At 37.3% G+C, this 19824-nt stretch overlaps 1 protein-coding gene across 1 annotated transcript in view; it reads right to left on the reverse strand.

The window, feature by feature from the left end:
- The window catches only part of IPCEF1 (interaction protein for cytohesin exchange factors 1), a gene marked incomplete in the record, with an annotated part of 1177958 nt that overhangs the window by 95577 nt on the left and 1062557 nt on the right, over positions 1-19824 (reverse strand). Inside the window, 1 exon segment of the mRNA XM_044063366.1 lies at positions 10552-10902. Within this exon segment, the coding sequence (XP_043919301.1) occupies positions 10552-10902 (351 nt within the window).

Genomic DNA, 19824 nt, shown 5'->3' on the forward strand with positions numbered 1-19824 from the left:
GGTACATTATTTTATTTAACACCACACCACTCATCATCACACAGGCTCCTCTCAGCAACATGCATAAACCTTTTTTTCCATAATGAATTCTGTAAAATTCATGAAAAATAATCTAAAGCTGTTCCGTAAAAAAATGTTCGCAATGACTTTTGATTAATAAACACACTTTCTTGAGAAGGGACCGCCACACCCACATCTAGACTTATTACCTCCATGGAAACAACTGCATTTATTGAAGCTGCCATTGAGTCAAATGTGTGTTGTCATTAAATCGTCATTGAACTGTCCAGCTCCTTTTCATATGTAAAGAATATTGACATCTAAGCGCTACAGCCTACAAGTACAATGTATGAAAGCCATGTCACAATATTTTGTAATAGCAAATAAAAACAGTATAACATTTGACAATCTATTCTTTGTGCTTCATAACCCAATAAACCAGCTCTTCATAATGAATATTTTGCCACTTCAAGTGACCCCAGACCTTGTTCAGCAAAAGAGGACAGAAAAAAAAACTAACAGCTTTCTCTCTTCTGAGGAAGTCTGTATATTGAACAGATGAAAGCGCTTAACCTGTGGATTTGAACTTGTGGAATTGTGTTATTTAATAAAAGTCTTTCCTGTCCTGTTCGAACTGCACCGTTCATAATTTACTCTGCACCAGGAATTGGATTTTTATTTTACAGTTTCTACAGTTGTTTCATAATACTGAAATGTAGCTGCTGTTTTGTGTTTAGCTTTTGGATTTGCTCTTGAATGCAAAACCAGAAAGACAAGACCAAAGGCGGGGAAATGAAGCTACAAGCAACTGACCAGGAAACAACAAAAATTATTCAACAGTGTAGAAGCCAGCAATGAGGTCAGCAAAATGCAAAGGTACTTCACAATGAAAGTGCAACAAAATATAAGAAATACAAAAATACAGCAGCATTTCAGCTTTTCTGTTTAAACCATGTTAAACAATGCACTGTAAAGATTAATGTTTCTTGAGCCATATTTTCTCTATACCACCTAACCTACCCAAATCACTACTGGTTAGAGTGATTAGCAATCTCTAATGCATGGACAGCTTGCCCACAGTTGCGCCATGAGCTGTACTGCACACAAATTAAAATAAAGCAACTTGCAAGCATTTTAATTCTCTCTATACAACCTACTCTTCAAATTCATTTTGTACTGTGCTAGTACATGAGCGAAAATGCTCTGGTGTGCACCACGTGTCAAGTTGCTCTTCATAAGTTTTTTTTTTTTTTTTAAAGTAGCACCTTCAGTAAATTTACTGCAGGTAAGTGCGTTTTAGAATAGACTTCAAACCTCATAAGTACAGCCCCACATTAATAAGTACCAGGAACCATGGATTGGCACTTTTCAACAGTCTCTGTAGCCAACCTGTTAGAAATGGGCATCTTGAGACAATGTAGCAATTGTCTCATGTTTATTGACAATCATCTACTACTTCAATCAACAGGCACAATGTATGAGAGATGCAGTTATACAGTGTTCTTTGAGGTAAAACTCACAAAGCTACAATAACCAACAAGCAGGTTGTCAGTACCACACACCACCACACCAAGCAAAAAACACACAGCTCAGACCATTCAGAGGCCTACATATGCTGAGGTTCTTAACAGTAAACTATGTAAAGGGCTCCTAAATACAACAAGCACACAACACAGGCAGAGTACCCACCATGAAACATGCATCTAGAAGTTACACTAACTGATGCACCACTAACCAAGATATGCAAAGTGAGGATTATCAGGATTTCACACATCATGCAAGCACCGACGTCCTTGCACCACAAGTACACACATGATAATCATAATACATGTGGGTGCAAATGACATGAGCCATGCCTTCCTGGACTATATGAAGACATATATGATGGAGCTTTTGGAATGTGCGTCAGAGGCTGGTATGAACCTAGCCTTGAGCAATACTCTACCATCACCAAGAATGATGCCACAACATGAACAAAAGGTTAATTTCAACAACTAAGTTTCTGATGACACTCAAAGGAGAGGCACAATATGTATTAGCCTGGGAAAATATAGTAAACAGCCCAAACTGCTTTGGGATGGCCTGCACCTCTTACCCCAAGAATTATTGGCTAAATCCTTGTCCACCCCCGTTGTGCATTTTTTAGGCAATTTCAGTCTCTGAAATCTTGTAACAAACAGAATCTGGATAACACTAAGGTATTGCTGCTCAATGCTCAGATCCTCAACAAGAAACTCCACTTACACATACTGCCTGCCCTAGAAAACATCGACATATACATTGTCACAGAGATGCGGTTCAAGACCAGAGAGAGCACTCCATCAGTGCAAATGCCTATCGCACGTTAGACAGAAACACTAAATGTGGCGGTGTCTCCATATTCTTAAAAAATACTACCTCCAGACTCATTAAACGTGATACTGACCCAGAACTCCTCTATATCCAACATCATATCATAGCCAACTATAACCCCCCCCCATGTCCCCCTCAGCCCATATTTCCTAACTAGTATGGAGTCTCTATGTCTTAAGCAAAACATAATTCTCCTAGAAGACTTCAAGTACCCCTCCAAAAACTGGGGACTTGTCCATCCTCAAACATGTATGCTCATAGATTCTGAGCTTCATCAATAACTCTCTGGATCAGTAGGCCAAAACCCCCACCAGTGTTATAAAATCCTGGACTTGGTCCTTACCAATATGGTGCAGCTATGTTCCCAAACAATGTTAACTTCCTTCCTGGTCAAATCAGACAAGTCAGTCACATTCACGATAAGACTGAAGCCTGAAGTATCTTCTAATATTTCAGTGTTCAAAGATTATGCAAAAGCTAATGCACTAAGCACATTGATGACCAGGCTAAATTCAAATGTCCCTTCCATCCAGATGACCCTACTACGTATGCAAAATCCTTTACTGCCAATTTCTATGCACATGTAAATAGCTGTACAGATGTGATCTGTCCACCATTGAAATAAATACACGAAATTCAAAAATAACAGAAGAGAGCTGGGCAAGCCTAGGAGTTTTGAATCAGAATCAAGCCAGACCCATGCCAAGGTCCAGTTTGGCTTTTAGATTTCATTAAAAGTCAAGATGGAGCCAAGAATTGAAATGGGGAAAACTGTGGACTGTAGAAACCAAATATAGTGCCAAACTGTAACAAAGGCTATATGAAATGCTAGTTTTAATAGCTACATTAAATGTTAGTCCCCATAAGGCAGTCAAAAATAAAAGTTCTAGTAGGATATTTTGGTATAAAACACTGAAAATGCCTTTTTAAGCCCAATGAATGCATTTCAGTCATGACATATAGTACAGAGTGCCTAGCATCAGTTACTTGTCACAACTGAGTGTAAATATTTTGAATATTTCATTTTAGTGAATTGCTCCCCTAGCTCTCAAAGGATTCTCAAGTGTCCGCTTGGAGTTTGGGGGGGGGGGCTTTGACCCCCAACTAATATAAACATTCACTGGGGTTGCAGCATTTGTGGAGAAAGGAAGTAAAATCTTCCATATTTCTTTGTGCCCCCTTGACTATCACAAGGAAACACCAGCAAATGCCTTTGGAAGTACAACAAATGTAGGCTTCACTTTATACATAGTAACAAATTCTGCCTTGGCTGGTGACATTTTGTTCACCTCTGGTTCACTAAGGACTTGGTTCACATTACTTTTACCCAATCTAGAAAGCTGTGGTCAACCACCACCCAGGTAGAAAGCTGAGGAAAGGACAAACTGTGACAGGAAACTCTCTTAGAAGAACCGGATTCATTAGCTGCATGCTAGAAGGCCATATGTCTGTTATCCTAATGCAGTTTAGATAAAAAAAATCCAGGGAATTCAAGTAACATTCTTGGATACAATCCATACTATTCCAGTGGAATGGGCTCCCCTTCTGAGAGAAGCAACCATGATTGATTGTAAAAGACATTACAAATGTAGATGCCATGTTGCTCTTTGAATAGATACTGATCTCCAAAAAGAAGTATCATTAAATTATTGAAAAGGCTATAAAATGTCTTTTGCTTTTATACACAGTCTCCACCAAGAAATGACAGCCATATCCTGATCTCACTGAAATGAGAGTCACAATAATGTTTTTCAGGTTACTGCTGCTGTTAGAGTCACATTTGCTTCTGTAATACACACAAAAAATTAACTGGCTTGTTTGGGAAAGTGTCTTTTCCAATCTTTGCATTGTCTGATCCTCATACTTAGAAAGACAGGTCACCTTCGGAGCAGACCTCTACAATTTGATTGTGATAAAAATATACACAATGATCACAATAATTTGGTTTCAACATGTTGCTCTTGGGTACATACTCCAACCTTACATTACGTGTGCCTTTCTCAAAGGATATATCACATCTGACATTTCTGACTAGGAAGTATTCATAAATAAAATGGCCACAAGGCTGAAACATATATGCATGCCACAAGGCCAAAATATGCATGTCCGCCGCTAGAGGAGTTTGGCCTTGCTGGCCTGCAAGAACCATAAAGACTTGAAGTAAAAAGTCATGGACATTCAGAAACTGTGTAGCTGAAACAGTATGTCCTTAAGGGATCATTTGCATATACACAACCAACCAAAAAAGCCAGCACTCTCAGTCAGCATTCCAATACAAGACTTTAATATCACAAAAACATATTAAACTGAACACCTCCAACAACTAGAATTAATATGAAGCATACTGGATTTGGCTATAAGCCTTCATCAGTGCATTGTGACTCAAACAATCATCACAATTTAAAATATAGTTCCCTAAACCATCTTTGGCTTTCATAACTGCTCAATAAATTCCTGGTGCAAATAGGGCCCCTAATTTTATAATCCACATTTGTTCCTTACAATTTAACAATGAACGCCATCCCACTTTATTATTCATTCTAAAATAAACTATCAATAATAGTGAACATAAATCGTGCTGAAGCATGTTTCAAAGTATGCTTATACAGAGCATATGTGGATTTTGTATACCAAATCTCACCCAGATGTTCAGACATTCTTAATTTCAGGGGATGCGAGGTTTGTCCAACATAAAATACTGAGCAAGAACAAGTAGCCAAATATACCACCCAATTACAGTTACCATATACTAAGATGTCAAATACTGTAGAGCTATTTTTCAAAGTAAAATATTTGTCTTTGTTGACAAATCTGCAAAAAATAGTGTCTACAAGGATAACAGACCACTAATCTTTGTCCATCCAAGCTAAACTGATGTTTCTCCTTACTCATTTTATGAATCTTTTTATAGTGATTGAACTACCCAGCCATCATTTACCCTTTTCTACAAGAAAAGAGACATTTGGAAGGTATAATTTCTCCAAGTCTATCATCCATCAACAAAATATCCCAATGTTTAAATATTAAATTCCTAATAAATGTTGTATTATCCCCAGAATTAGTAATAAACCTAATAGATTGCTTACCCCTTTTTATATCTTACTTGATATTTTAACAAAGAATATCTAGATACATCATTTGTTGATGTAAACGCTTGATTAACATTCAAGGAATGTTCTCTATTGCAAAATCTCTGAACCACATTTTGTTCATGATTTTTTAGGTCTGAGGAAGATGAACATATTCTCCTAAGCCTCAAAAATTGAGATTTGGGGATATTGTTAATTATATGTTTGGGGTGACAACTGGTGGCATCTAGTAGATTCAATTTCAGATACTTCCTACATATAGAACTTTGCAAAGTACCATCATGCATTACCATAACTAATGCATCCAAAAAAGTAATGGTTTTAGAATTTACTATAAATTGGATCCCCCATTTATTCTCATTTAGGTAATCAACATATTCCTGTAAATAAATGGAGTCCGACCTCCAAACCAACCAGCAGTCATCTAGATATCTATGCCAGATATCAATAGAGCCCAAAAATAAATTAGGAGAATCATAATAAGTTGTTCTTCCACATACCACATGAACAGATCTGCATATGTTGGCGCAAATGAAGCCACCATGGCAGTTCCCTTAAGTTGTAAATAACATTGATTTCCAAAATAAAAAACATTTTTGTTAAGGACATGTTCAGTTAAACACAATAACAATGTGTTAAAACCTGCAGAATACAAACCTGTCATATTTAACCAAAACTCCAATGCTATAAGGCCAGCCCAATGAGGGATGTTTGTATAAAGGGCAGAAACATTCAGGGTGCATAATAACCATCCCTCTTCAATTTGCATATCTTTCACTATACTAAGAAAATCAATTGCATCCTGAATACAGGAATTCACATATTTCAATAATGGCTTCAAATACTTTGCCAAAAAAGCAGAAAGAGGTTTTGTCAATGAACCCTTACCAGATACAATGGGTCTGTCTGGGGGCTTTTCCAAGTTTTATGAATTTTAAGTAACATATAGAATATTTGTTTAACTGGATCTAGTACCATGAGATGGTAAACTATTTCTTTAGATACAATACCTTCATCTAACACTGTTTATAAGAACTTATCTATATCCTTCTTAAACAGGGGTGTAGGATCCAGATGCATCTTTTGGTAAAATCTATGATCAGATAGTTGGCTAATGGCCTTATTGTAATACATATCTCAATCACTGATGACCACAGCTCCCCCTTTGTCTGTCTTAATAACTATATCTTTATTCTGACTTGACTTGTACAAAGCCTGTCGCTGTAATCCAGACAAATTATTATTACCTGTATTGCTATTTAAATTGTACAAAAAACGTAGGTCCTTCAAAACTAAACTCTAAAAAAATTGCTACATTTTTGTTCACAGGTGGCATAAAGTAGGAAGATCTAAATTTAAAACCATATGAAGTCAAATCTGCAGATGGTTGTTGAGCAAAGAATAATTTTAAATTCAAAGTTCTACAGAAAGATAAAACATCTTGAGCAAAAGTATATACAGACACAAAATGATTAGGAATAAAACCTAATCCTTTATTTAACAATTCACTTTCAGCTTGTGATAACTGTAATGAAGAAATATTGTGTACATTCTTATCCACATTTACTTCTGTATCATTATTTGTAATATTGTATCCAAGCTTGCCACCCCTGTTTTTATGTTTACGTCCGCCCCTTCTAGTTCTCCTGAAGGGGCATTAGTATTCACCTTCTTTAACAGAGATTGTGAGGGTGTAGATATTTCTGTATCTGTAGCAGATAAATTCATTCACAGAAGTATCTGAACACACATTAGTTCTTTTCAAAATAGATGTCTTTCTCGTACATCTAAAAACCCCTGTAGTGGAACTTTTATTTTCAACAAACTGCACTTTTTTTTATGTTCATATGCTTTACCCACGGAATAATCTTTAACATCTCTCTGAAATTTTTTAATCATCCGAGATTTCAAATCTTTTTCCACCAATATTAAATTCTTAGATAATATTCCAGTCTGCTCAGAATAAACTACCTCTTGTTTAAAAGGTTTACCCAGGTCACACAACTCCATGATGGTACTGGTAAGAACTGATTTTCCCTTCATAAAACATCAAAATTTTAACAAATGACATTGAAGCCATGTGTTGAGCTTCCCTCCATTCTTGAAGTATATTTTTGAAGCAACAAATATTCTATCCCCTTAACATAAGGTTGTATTCTAACCTGCAGACCTCTGGGGGTAATATTTTTGGTGAAACAGGCTTTAAAAAGTCTTAAATGCCGTGCATGCATTCTAAGTTCTTTCATAACCATAGATAAACGTTTAAAGATGTCTACACATGACACCTTGTCTGTCCCATTCTGTGATGAATTAACCTCATGATTATTGAATAGATCAAAAAACATTTAGATCATCCTTATCAGCCGACAGGCCTTCCAAAAGTTGAATCAAATCCATAATAAGATACCTCCGCTCGTCTCCCTATAAATACAGTACAATAAAGTGAATCTAACATCCATTTCTTTAAGTCCTACACCACTAACAAAAAGCTTTTTACATCAATTATATATGCAAGCACATACACATCAAATATGATATTAAAGGTGTACAAGTTGAAATGAAGAATACACACAATATATGGAATAAATCATTTATAGAATCCCCACACTGTTTGCATAGGGAATTCTACCCAATTTTCACAGTTCTAAAAATAACTTGCTTAATTAAACAATTAACAAGCAATTTTAAAGCTGAACAAAATCCTTATCAATGTTGAATTAACAGTGCAAAAAAAATATATATCGGCACATCCATTAACACACCAGACCCAATTACTTCACACAAGTGAACTAAAGATCTCAATAAATCAGTTACCAGATAGGTTGTTGAAAACACATTTTGTTAATCCAAACCTAGTATATGAAGCATACAATATTTTAACAGCTGGAAACAATTCACAATCCTTCTCTTCAACTAAGCAATGACCAAATAATGGTGAATAATACACAAAAATCACCATACAACCACACATCTAGTAAAAGACCCGACCCAATTTCTTCACCTAAAAGTGGAATAAAGGTCTTATAAAATCATACAACCTGCATTTATTACACTGGCAAAAATTACCAGATAATTTGCAGATAAAAAGTCCATTGCCAGTCCAACATGACACTTCAACTTCTAATAATTTTCACAGCTGAAACTTAATCATGCACTCTCCTGTTTATAAACAAATATGTTAACATTCCAGCAAAATTATGACTAACAGCCACAAAATATATACTGTCAATTATAGTTTGAGGCCTGCTTCAGAATTCCTTGTAACAAAGCAAGCAGGAAAACGTCTATTGGACTGTATAAAAAACAGCTCATCAGTAATACGTGCCACTTCAAAACTCTTTAGTGTCATTAATTGCTTCTGCCCATCTTAACTCTACCAAATAAAGTGTTTTTACAAGGCAAGATATATTAGAGAGGCCCCAGATGAATTACTTGCTATACAAACCTTCATGAAAATGGCTGCAGTCAGTAACGTATAAACTCATATCTAGTAACTTGCCCGACCCAATTACTTCACTCAACAGATGAAACAAAGGTCTTACAATATCAAATAACCTGTAAATATTACAGTGATAAAAATTAAACACACTCCGTTACCAGACAGATTACTAATAGAAAGTCTGTAGTCTATAACGTTCAACTACCGATAATTTCCTGGCTGAAAACCTTATTACTTGCCGCTATTCATAAAATGAGTTTACTCTTGTGTTGTGGCAATATAACAATTAACTGGCAGCCACAAAAACAGACTCTCACTTAAATCTTGAGCAGGCTTCTAAATTCTTCATTGCTACACAGACCAGGAAGCATCCGTTGGAATGCATATAACCCACCAATAATATGTGCCACAGAAAGTCTTGATGACGTTAACTGCTTCTATACAACTTAGTTGAACTGGTAGCACATTCCTACAAGTCATAATATGTAAACCAAGCCCCAATCCAAAAAATTAATTACCAGATGAATAACTCGCAATAAGAATCTTGCTGCAAATGGAAACTTTTTTTCCATAGGAACTTCTGGTAAAAAAAAAACTCACAACCACGCGCATCTTCACTAAATAGTCCTTGATATTATCCATCACAAAAATGCAGTTCCAGTGATAGCAATTATACATATATGGTACCAAAATCAATAACAATAACCAAAACACTCTGCAGGGACCGTAAAAGGTAGAAAGCTGACAGACCAACACTGTAGGGATAAAATGAGAATGCCCAGTTGCTTACACAATCCCATGCATGTACGGAATGGTGCAAAGGTAAAAAAAACAAACGATACAACCAACCAAAAAGCCAGCACCCTCAGTCAGCTTTCATTTTTGTCATGTCATTTAACCTTTCAGACCCATTCTCTAGGACCTTCATAACATATGTTGCATCTTTTTTAAAGCTACATTTAGTAACAAAAGCAGAAATGCCTGCTCCATCACTAGTTAGAATCGTAGTGTGTTCATGTCGCTCAGTGCCCAACATTTCAGGATTATATCTGTCCTACTTGAATTCCCAGAAGACACAGATAACAGAACAAACCCACACAGTCTGCCTTCTCTTCTCCGACTTCACTTTGTCAGTACCCATTACCATTACAGAGTTTACATATTCTGGCCAATCCTTCTGCACCACTGCCTGCTATCACTCTTCGCTCCATCTATGACATACATGGATATCATCTATTCTTTAACCTAAACACCCACACAATCCTCCATTATTACTAGAAACAACTAAATATCACTTTCAGACATCCCCAGGTTTTGACATTGGATTCCAACTGTGACTTATGTCAACACACACAGTAACCACATCTGCAAAATACTAAATGTTTCCTAATGCTCCATTAACCTAGTCAACAGAAAATATTTTTTGTATTGCCTTCTGTGAACTGCAAGGAAGGAGTTGTGCACTGCACAGCAATTTATCATCCATTCAAGTGTTTCACCCTGGCAATTTCTATTTGCACTATGGCAAGATTAGGGCAACGTACATAAATGTTTCCTAATTTTTACTTCCTGGCAGCATGACAATGGACAAAGAAATTCATCAAAGATGTAGGCAAACTCTAAACATGTGCCACAGTTATTTCACAACACACTACTTACCAGAATCCATTCTGTTCTGGACAAAACTGGACATTCTACTGGTATGACTAAGTGATTCTCACTTCTTTGGGATGAATATGTTTCTGCTGTCAAGAACTCCTCAGACTCATTAGCAAGGCATGTTTGCTGTGATTGTGTTCTATCAGCCAGGACCCTTCTGTCCATTTTTAAAGAAACAGTCAATGAATCCTCAGCACTGTTGGCTGATATGCTGCTTGTGTCTGCAAGTGTTTGCTGTTCTTGACAAGTGGGTTCCACAGTAATGGCTGATAAGCTTTCTGAATGCATGCAAACCTCCAGTGATGAAAAGGAATCTTTGCTTGGCAGGGTAGAAGTACTGGATGATGGAGTAAGTAAATTATCCTGTTTTGAAATGAATGCAAATGAAAAAAAAATCTTAGTGGTAGGTTCTCTAAGGCCATTTTTCAGACACAGCAGTTAAACCAGTGGACTATAAAATGGAGCGCAGCCTTGGCTCTTAAGCAAAACAAATTCTGGTGCAAGCAAATCTCCATAAGGGATACGTCTTAATGAATGCATAAATATTAACCAGCTCAGTGTCACTATTACTATAGAAAAGATAAAGAAAGAGTGAAAAACATTTTTAAATGCAAAATGTTTGCCTGTAGACTGCAGACCAGTTGGAAAAAATTGTATCAGTTTTCAGTGTCAAGACACTTTTTTTCATCCCAAAATTAGACATCATGTTCACTGTACAATATGTTTCTACATATGCATGCAATACACAGGTCACAGGTGCAACATCTGTAAGATTTAAATTAAAGCTATATCACTACAACAATCAGTCAGGTCAGGCTTTGGCAATTCTTGCTGTTAAGCTATATTTCCATGTAGTTTGGCCCAGCTGTTGCCTACATTTCAGCAAGTGCACTGCTCAGCAAATCTGACTCTGACACATCTGTTAGGAAAGAAAAATACTGGGATAGGAAAAGCTGCAGCTCTTGAAGTATTACATGTTTTAGAAAGAGCATATTGTGACACGGATGAACAGTGATGAAAGTGAAAATGGAAAAGAAACAGTTTCCTTTTTCACCAAAACAGTGTTAAGCTCATACCACATCTTAGCCTTCAGCAGTTTAGAATTACAATTTCAATTACACTGTTTTATGACAACCTTACGGAAAAGATTTTTTTGAGTTTAACAGGAATGGCCCAAATATCAACCCTTGCTACACCCCATTTATGACATTCCTCCAGCAAAGCGAGACTTGTGCCTCAACCGTCCCTGTTCTGGCTGAAAAACGTTGCTAATTTTTTAATTATATAAGACAATCATTAAAATGCTGGTACAAATTTCGGGCAGCAAATTATTGATAACTGCTAAAGTTAAGCCTGTTTTTCTTTTGGTAAATAAACATCATTTTGTAGAATTTCAGTGTTTTCACCCACAATTCATCAGTCAAGATTTAGCTATTAAATGAAGGTGATGGCTATTAGTTTTCAAAGCCTGTCTTTGGCTGCTTTTTTCTCCCTCTATAACCTGAAATTTCACATTAGTTCTTCTGTATGAAAATTTACAGCAGTGCCTAATGACTGTAAAGAATTATTTACCCTCCAGCTCACCCATTTTTTTTTTGGGGGGGGGGGGGGGCTCAGCTTGGCTGTCTGCATCGGCAAGGCCTACAGGAATTTAGTTGCGTCACTGGCAGCCTGAAGACCCTGGCATGCCCACTGCAATTAGTGTGCTACTCGGTTTGGTGGCATATGCAAAACCACACATGTATCTCCTAAGGCAGCTGTAGAGGACCTGGCAGTCTGCCATCTTGGTAAGGGATAGGACAGTGCTTATGACTTGCAGACTCCATCTCCTTGAGTCATAATCTGCTGTTATAAGGACGCCACCAGCATAGATTTTAGGCTAAAAGCTAGAGGGTTTTCATTTACAGTTAGAAGAACTGATGCCTTAATGTTTTAATATGACACAAAACAAGCTGCAAGCAGCACCAAAGGCTGCAGCAAAGATGCAATATGTTCACAAAGTTATTAAAACAAAAAAAAATAGTTAAGTGCTTTCAATTCTCACATGCAAGACTTCATGAGAACTGTCTATACAACACAACATGAATTTAAATAATAATCTAATTGTAGTCTGTGATTGGAGGAGAGGCGTCACATGAATTGTATGGAGTATTTAAATTTATGTTGTGTTGTAAAGACAGTTTTGATGAATTCTTGCATGTGAGACAAAAGCGTTTTACTTTTTGTGTTACTAAATTGTGATCATCACCAGATCGTTAAGGAACACCCCCACTTTATTAGGAAAAGGGACATGAACCTTAAGGGCCTTTTTGAGGGTGAATATTGTGTGGGTTCCACAAGGGTTTGTCTGAAACTTGGCACGTACAAGTGTGGTTCATGCAAACAATGTCCTTATGTGTTCAATGAAAATTCATTATTTATTCCATCTAGGAGGTTTAGAGTTGAGGCCGAGCATTTCTACAACTAAGGGGTTGTTTATTTAGGGTTTTGCACTCAGTGCTCCAGTTTTTACGTGGGTAAAACTGAGAGAACACTTAGAAGAAGGATATATGAGCACCTTTATGATGTATCTAAGAAGAAGGAAAACAATGCTTTTTTTAAGCATCTTGGTACATGCCCTAATATGCAACTCAAGTTTTTAATTTTAGACCAGGTCCTGCAGGATAGCAGAGGGGGTGACTGGGAAGCCCGACTGGAATATAAGGAATTGTGGTGGCAGCTCAAATTGAATGCAACTAAGCCCCCTGGTTTGAATGACAGTATTAGAATTATGAGTGTTTTAAAGTTGAGGGCGGCTAAGTTATGATTTTTATGTTTTCACAGTTTTTTTGGGTGTGTTGTTTATCTTACCAACATGGAGAATGTTTTGTTTTGAATAACTTTTTTAACTATTGTCTGCATGATGGGCAGAAGATTTCTTACCTACAATCTTTGAATGGTTCTTGAGGCATACATGAATTTTTCACAAGTTTTTAATGTTGCCTTAAGGTATTACAAGTTGGCTTGTAGTTTTGTAGGGTTGCTGTATTTGTTTTACTATGGATTGTATTGTAAACATTTTTTTAAATATCAAGTATAACCTTGTTGATTTGCAGTTTATTGTATGAATTTATTTAAATGAAGGAATCTATGGTTGCTTTAATATTTAATTTGCATATTTTACTAATTGGTGTTCTAGTCACATGATTTGGACTAGAAGGTATTTAAGCTTTGAATTTTTAATAATGGTTTATCTTGAGAAAGCCTGGTATGATCTCAGGCGAAAGCGCTTGATGTAATTTTCAATTTTTTATTTTCTTTCCATTAAAGTAAATTTTATTCAAGACATTTTGGACTGTTTCGTTCCTTTTTGAGCCTTTGGATATACTTCACTTTGTTCTTGGTCCGGATATGCACTGGTTTTAGTTTCTAAATTGTGAACATATTCCATCTTTGCTCTAGCCTTTGGTGTTGCTCGCAGTTGAATTTCTGTATCATTAGTTTGTGATGGACTGCGTGCTGAATAAATATGTGTTGGATTAATGTTTTAATATAACCATCTTTCAACACTACTTTGAAAACTACTCTATCAAATTCTGCCAAAGCATACAAACAGATCCATCTGCTGCACTGGTTACTCTGGTTTGATCAGTTACCCAAGTGTTAAAGGGCCAGCCAGAAAGCAGGGGAGGAGCTTAGAAATGGATGTCCAGCTTCAAAGGCATGGCTGGGTGGGAAGAAGAGTGTACTCTCCCCTGGTCTTAAGTGCATTACCATGAATGCTGGTATTTCAGCTGCGGTCAAAACTGAAGACCTTTAGCACTCTGTGTGGCACACACTGTAGCAGCTTTTTGTTACAAATGCTACAAGGAGAGAGATTTTTTTTGTCTCAAGTCCAAGGCAAGGAGCTTTCCTTTGCTCAATTCACATTTCACAAAATAAAGCAATTCTGGAGGCATTCAGTGCCACTGGCCAGTAGAGTTTAATGGCAGTAAAGCGTTTACACTCCAGTCTATATCTTTCACTTTTTTTTTTTTAAAACAGAACTTCTTTGACATTACAGTAGTATGGTCTCCAGATTTCTACATTCTTAGCACCTTTCTTCTACTCCAAACTACATATTGATCACATTTTTTCCCTTTTAACAAACTTTTATTGCATCAATATTAAGTCAATAAAATTTATTAAAATCACGACAGAAGCAATACAAAAATCACTTCATGTTGCCAGCAGTCTGAATCTAACCAAAGGCAACAGATGGAATTGTATAAAACTGCCCGATATGTTCAGTAGTTCCTTTACAAATGCCCTATATAAATGTAAACAGTTTACTCTACACATCTGGTGAAATACTGCTAAAAGAAGCTACAAGTTACAATATACTCTCAATTAAATCCGGTAAACAAATCCAAAAACTGTTTTTGAAAGGGCAAGCCCCCCCAGTTTAAATTTATGTGGAATCTCTGCTCTCCCCACTGCTGCTAATATACAGATTCCAAGGGTGAACCACCTTGTGAGTTACGGAATACCAGCTCTTCATGCTTTGTGATGTATAGCATGGCCCCCCACTATGCCCCAGAATACCTGTTTTTGATTAGTGACCCAGGTGCTGGCAGAACCAGGCAGGGAGAGAGAGAAATAGAGGAAAGACCTTTTCACTTCTCCCACAGGGGAGAGTTGGAGGCATCTTTCCCAGACTTGCTACTCTACCTACAATCCCAGTGGAAAGTGGAATGGATGGAGGCATCTGTCTTTAAGGAGGTGGTTAAGTGTCACTGACACATAACAAGCCCTTGTATCATTTTCTTTGTTCTCCAAACCCTTTAAAATCTGGTGGGTATGCACTAGGAAATGGCTGGAAGAGTATAACAAAAATCTCCTAATGGCAGACTAGATGACAGTCATGCAGTGATTGGCTCTCACATGAGTAGGAATGAATGGACAGTCAGTGATCAACCAGATGTTCAACAGGTCATATGGACAAAAAAATTAGAAAAAAAAAAAATTCAGTCAAAATTTGTTGAGGTTGTGATCTCTTTTGTTTGTTTATTCAAGTAAAAAGAGGTGGAGGTACATTCTACAGAAACTGAACATTTGTTTGAAATGTAAGGATATAACCTGATTTTGTCAAAAAGCTCAGAAAGCAACCATTGAAAAACTCCAGAGTACCACTACAGCATATGAGACATCCTAAGTGTAGAAGATGGACCTTGTCCTCTCACTAGAAACATATCTAAGACAATCCAGTGTGCTTCCACAGACTGAACAGTCCAAAATTAGTGATCAGGATTTAACAACTTTTGTCTTCAGTACACCTAATGTACAAGGATTTTTTAAGCAATAAATGACTTTCTAGTGCTTATTTTTTTCCAGTACAGGCTCCCTGGCTTAAGTTACATATCCAGCACTAAGAGACATGCATCTCTTTGTGGCCTGTTAGGCTCATTCCCAAGAAGGAATTTCTAAGTTGCCAACAACTAGCAGCTGAGATTTAAATATCAGTGGCAGTTCCTATATAGTAGAGTATTCCAGTACTACATATTACAGAGAATTATGATCGGGTTTCTGACTGTAATGCATTCATTACGTCTGAGACATGGATGTCAACAAATTCACCTCAAGAACAAAGCTTGAGAAGGGGATGTTTGTGTTCATGTTGCAAACGTAGTAGTATGTGATGACTGGAGCTCTGATCATAATTCTTTGTAGTTCATGGATTTTTTGAACACCTTTATTGAATTATCACTTGTGACACAGGCAAACTTACATTTATATAAAAGTAATCTAAACATACTACACGTTCACATTTACATTATAAATCACATATACTGTTTTATACAATATAAACAACCCAACATCACAAAAGTTGCTAAATTCCTGCCATCTCCTAAACCTCATTCCTCCTCAAACATTTCTCTGCATGTCCTCTTTCCACAATTTACATTTTTTTCTATGTAATTTACTCCTGCTCCTTTTTTATAGTGCACTGATATTTATCTGGTCCCTGAACTAGTACTTACAGAAAATTAAAATGAAGTGTTCTGCTGGCTTTGAAAGCTGGTAAATCAAGGGGGGGGGGGGGAGTGATTTACGTCACTATGTATTTCCTATCTAAGGGAGGCAGTTGAGGCAAAAACAGAGGTGAAACAAAGCCGTTTCATGTCCTGCTGTTGCTGTTTAATGGTCAGCTTTTAGTGGGAGACTATATTAATAGCGCATAGGGGTATTGTTATGATTGGGTCTTGCAGAAGTGCTGAATCGGGACATTATTTGTCAGAGGATAATCACAGCTCTCCATGCACTATAAAGTTTTTATTTTAAAAAGATGTTTTGCAACTCACAGGACTATGCTGTTGAACACTTTAGAGGATGAGCACTGCAGCAGCTTTGTTTCATATTTATTTATTTTATTTTTGACATTTGTTTACCAGGATGGTCCAGCGGGGTCGAGAGAGACCCGTTTTCAGTGCAGGCCCAGGGAGAAAAGCTCTGCTTACAGTTATTAAAAAATGCAAGAAAAAAGAAAACATGCAAGAAAAAAAGTATACATATATACAGAAATATACATTCACATCTACATGCAGAATTGTAAAACATTGGAACTTCACATGGCAATTGAGATTAATCACGTAACATCTTGTAAGAAGAGACAAACATGGCATTCAGATAAGTATACATAAAATTCATAAGGACAGGGAAAATTAAATTAGTAGAACAGTTTAGTATGAACATGAAAACAGAAGTATTGTTTTGAGTTTAGTTGTATATGTATACTTTGTTACATTAAAAATGGTAATATATAAATTTATTATTTAACATTTGCTTACTTGGAAAGTCTGACTTGGAACAGAACCAATTTTCAGTGGAGGCCCAGGGAGAAATGCTCCAGACGCATGTCTTTGCAATGTCAGAGGAAACTGGAGCCCTTGGAGGAAACCCACATGAACACAGGAAGGACATGCAGACTCCACACAGAAGGCACCGCAGCCAAGAATCATCGGAGGACCTCTTGCTGTGAGGTGACAATGCAAACTGCTGCACCACTGCACTGTCCAAATAAATATTATAATAATAATATTTTTATATATATATATATATATATATATATATATATATATATATATATATATATAAACTTAGCGCTAATGTTTTCCTTTAATACCAGTAAAACAAGCAGTGTTCACACTGCAACACGGCCTTAGAAATCAAAGTAAAAAAATGTTTTGTTGCTTACCATGCTGATGTTTTACAATTCTTTAGTTTTAAATTTATTACTACTGATCTGTTTACTTGCTTACACTTAATTTCCTGTAAAAGTATAACCAAGTCAAGGTACAGGCTATTTAGTGATATTTCAACAGTGTGAAAGAACAGAACGTCTGGTTGGCTCTGCAAGTTAATTTATATTTCACGTGTATTATTTTGCACACAAATGTTTAGTAAATGTTTCAGTAGTATTAAAGTGCAATTATCATGGGTAGGCATACTATTTGTCTAAATTGGGTTCTGTGACACTCAGTTCATAGAGTCCAGTATCTTGATTTTTTTGATGACAATGAAATGCTGCATCATTGCTGCTGCACTTTCCATAAAATATGACAAGTTCAAAGCTGGGAATGACTATGTAGGTATGTGTGGGTGGGAAGTAGCACATGAAAGGTCTCCTCCTGCACAGACAGGTTTGTGAAAAGTTACTTGAAAATGTTCATAGTTTTAGGGAAGTGTTTTTGATTTTTGAAACTCTTCAGTTACTACAGTCATATTCAAATTATGAATCTGTGTACTATGCTCAATACAACTTCCACTGCAGCTACAATAAAGCACAATGCACAAACATTTAATGTGAAGTTGTTAAATCTCGCCGTTTATTCTCACTGATGGGTTCGGAGCCGATCCTCAGCTCCGACACGGCCGATAGCAAGCTCAAGGTTTGCCAGTAGCTCGAGACCAAGCCCCTTATCCCACAATGCACTGCTGGAATTACCTCAGATCTAGTTTGCCACGGCAAGAGAGATCTCTTTGATCCAGCTAGCTCGGACCATTTTAGAAAAAAATTAACAGCAAGTCTATAAAAAGTTTTCTTTTTTGTTTAAAAAATATAGTGTGTGTTAGTACTATTATATTTACTCTATAGTTAAATACTTTTAGATAGTATAAATAGTTTAAAAGTGAGGGCCTTGTTGGCTTCTTTGTTTGTGTGGGCCTTTAGCCCTTTTTTCTCTACTATTAATCCTTTTAATAGTCGGGCTTTTTCTGTGGGCCTCTTAGCTATATATATATATATATATATATATATATATATATATATATGATTAGGCTTAGTTTGGATCTAATTTACTGTTTTTTCATTTAAATATGTCAGATAAGGAGAAATCCCATCCCAAATCGGAATTCAAAAAAATGCCCAGATTGTGGGCAGAAAATGTCCATCACTGACAGACACATTCAATGTGTCTACTGTCTGGGGGCTAAACACCTCCAAGACACCTGCGGCATTTGCCACTCCTTTTCTTCAAGAGTCCTCTTGGAGAGAAGGCGGAAACTTATAGACAGGGGGATTGCTCCAGCAATCTTTTTCGGAAGTTTTGAGTAGCCATGAGAGTACTAGTACATCCTCCAAATCCTCAAAATCCAAGTCTTCAGATAAGGTCTCAAAAAAGGCTAAGATTTCAGGAGGAGGATCATCGGTTCCACAGTCATTGGAACAGAGTGTACCTTTGACTCAGAGCCAGCTCTCAGTATTGGAGCCGGTCTCTGAAGTTCCTTCTTCACCTCTGCTCCAGTGAGCACCTTCGGTGCATTCAGCTAAGTCTTCAGTCAGCCTTTCAGATTTGGACATGGATCGGCTAGTGCAGAAGCTTTTACAGGCACCAGGACTTGCCAAATTGTTGTCGGCCCTGACCAGCTTGTCGGTACCAAAGACCATGGAACCGGATTTGTCTACTCCTCCTCCGAGCCGTACTGGACTCTTGGAGCCAAAGGAAACTGAACCAATGGTGGTCGAATCCTTGGAGCTGATACCTGCACTGGTGTTATTGGCTCCATCTACTCGGATGTCCTCAGCGCCGACCGAGGGCTCTAGAAGCCAATGCTCTTCTGTCGGGTCCGGGGAGGAGTGTCGCACCGACTTGGTCGGTGCCAACTCTTCCTCTCGGGGCTTCAGCTTGGATGAGCACGGCTCCTACCTCAGGCTTGGAAGCCCAGGGTTTCGGTGCGGGAGGATCAGACGGTACTCTCGGGTCTGTCCATTCCTTCTCGTCGGAGCCATGGTGCCTTCGATGCTATGAGGAGAGTTGCATCTCCAAA

The sequence above is a fragment of the Protopterus annectens genome, chromosome 1.part0 (assembly GCF_019279795.1).
Source record: "Protopterus annectens isolate FY-2018-M chromosome 1.part0, PAN1.0, whole genome shotgun sequence".
NCBI lineage: Eukaryota > Metazoa > Chordata > Ceratodontiformes > Protopteridae > Protopterus > Protopterus annectens.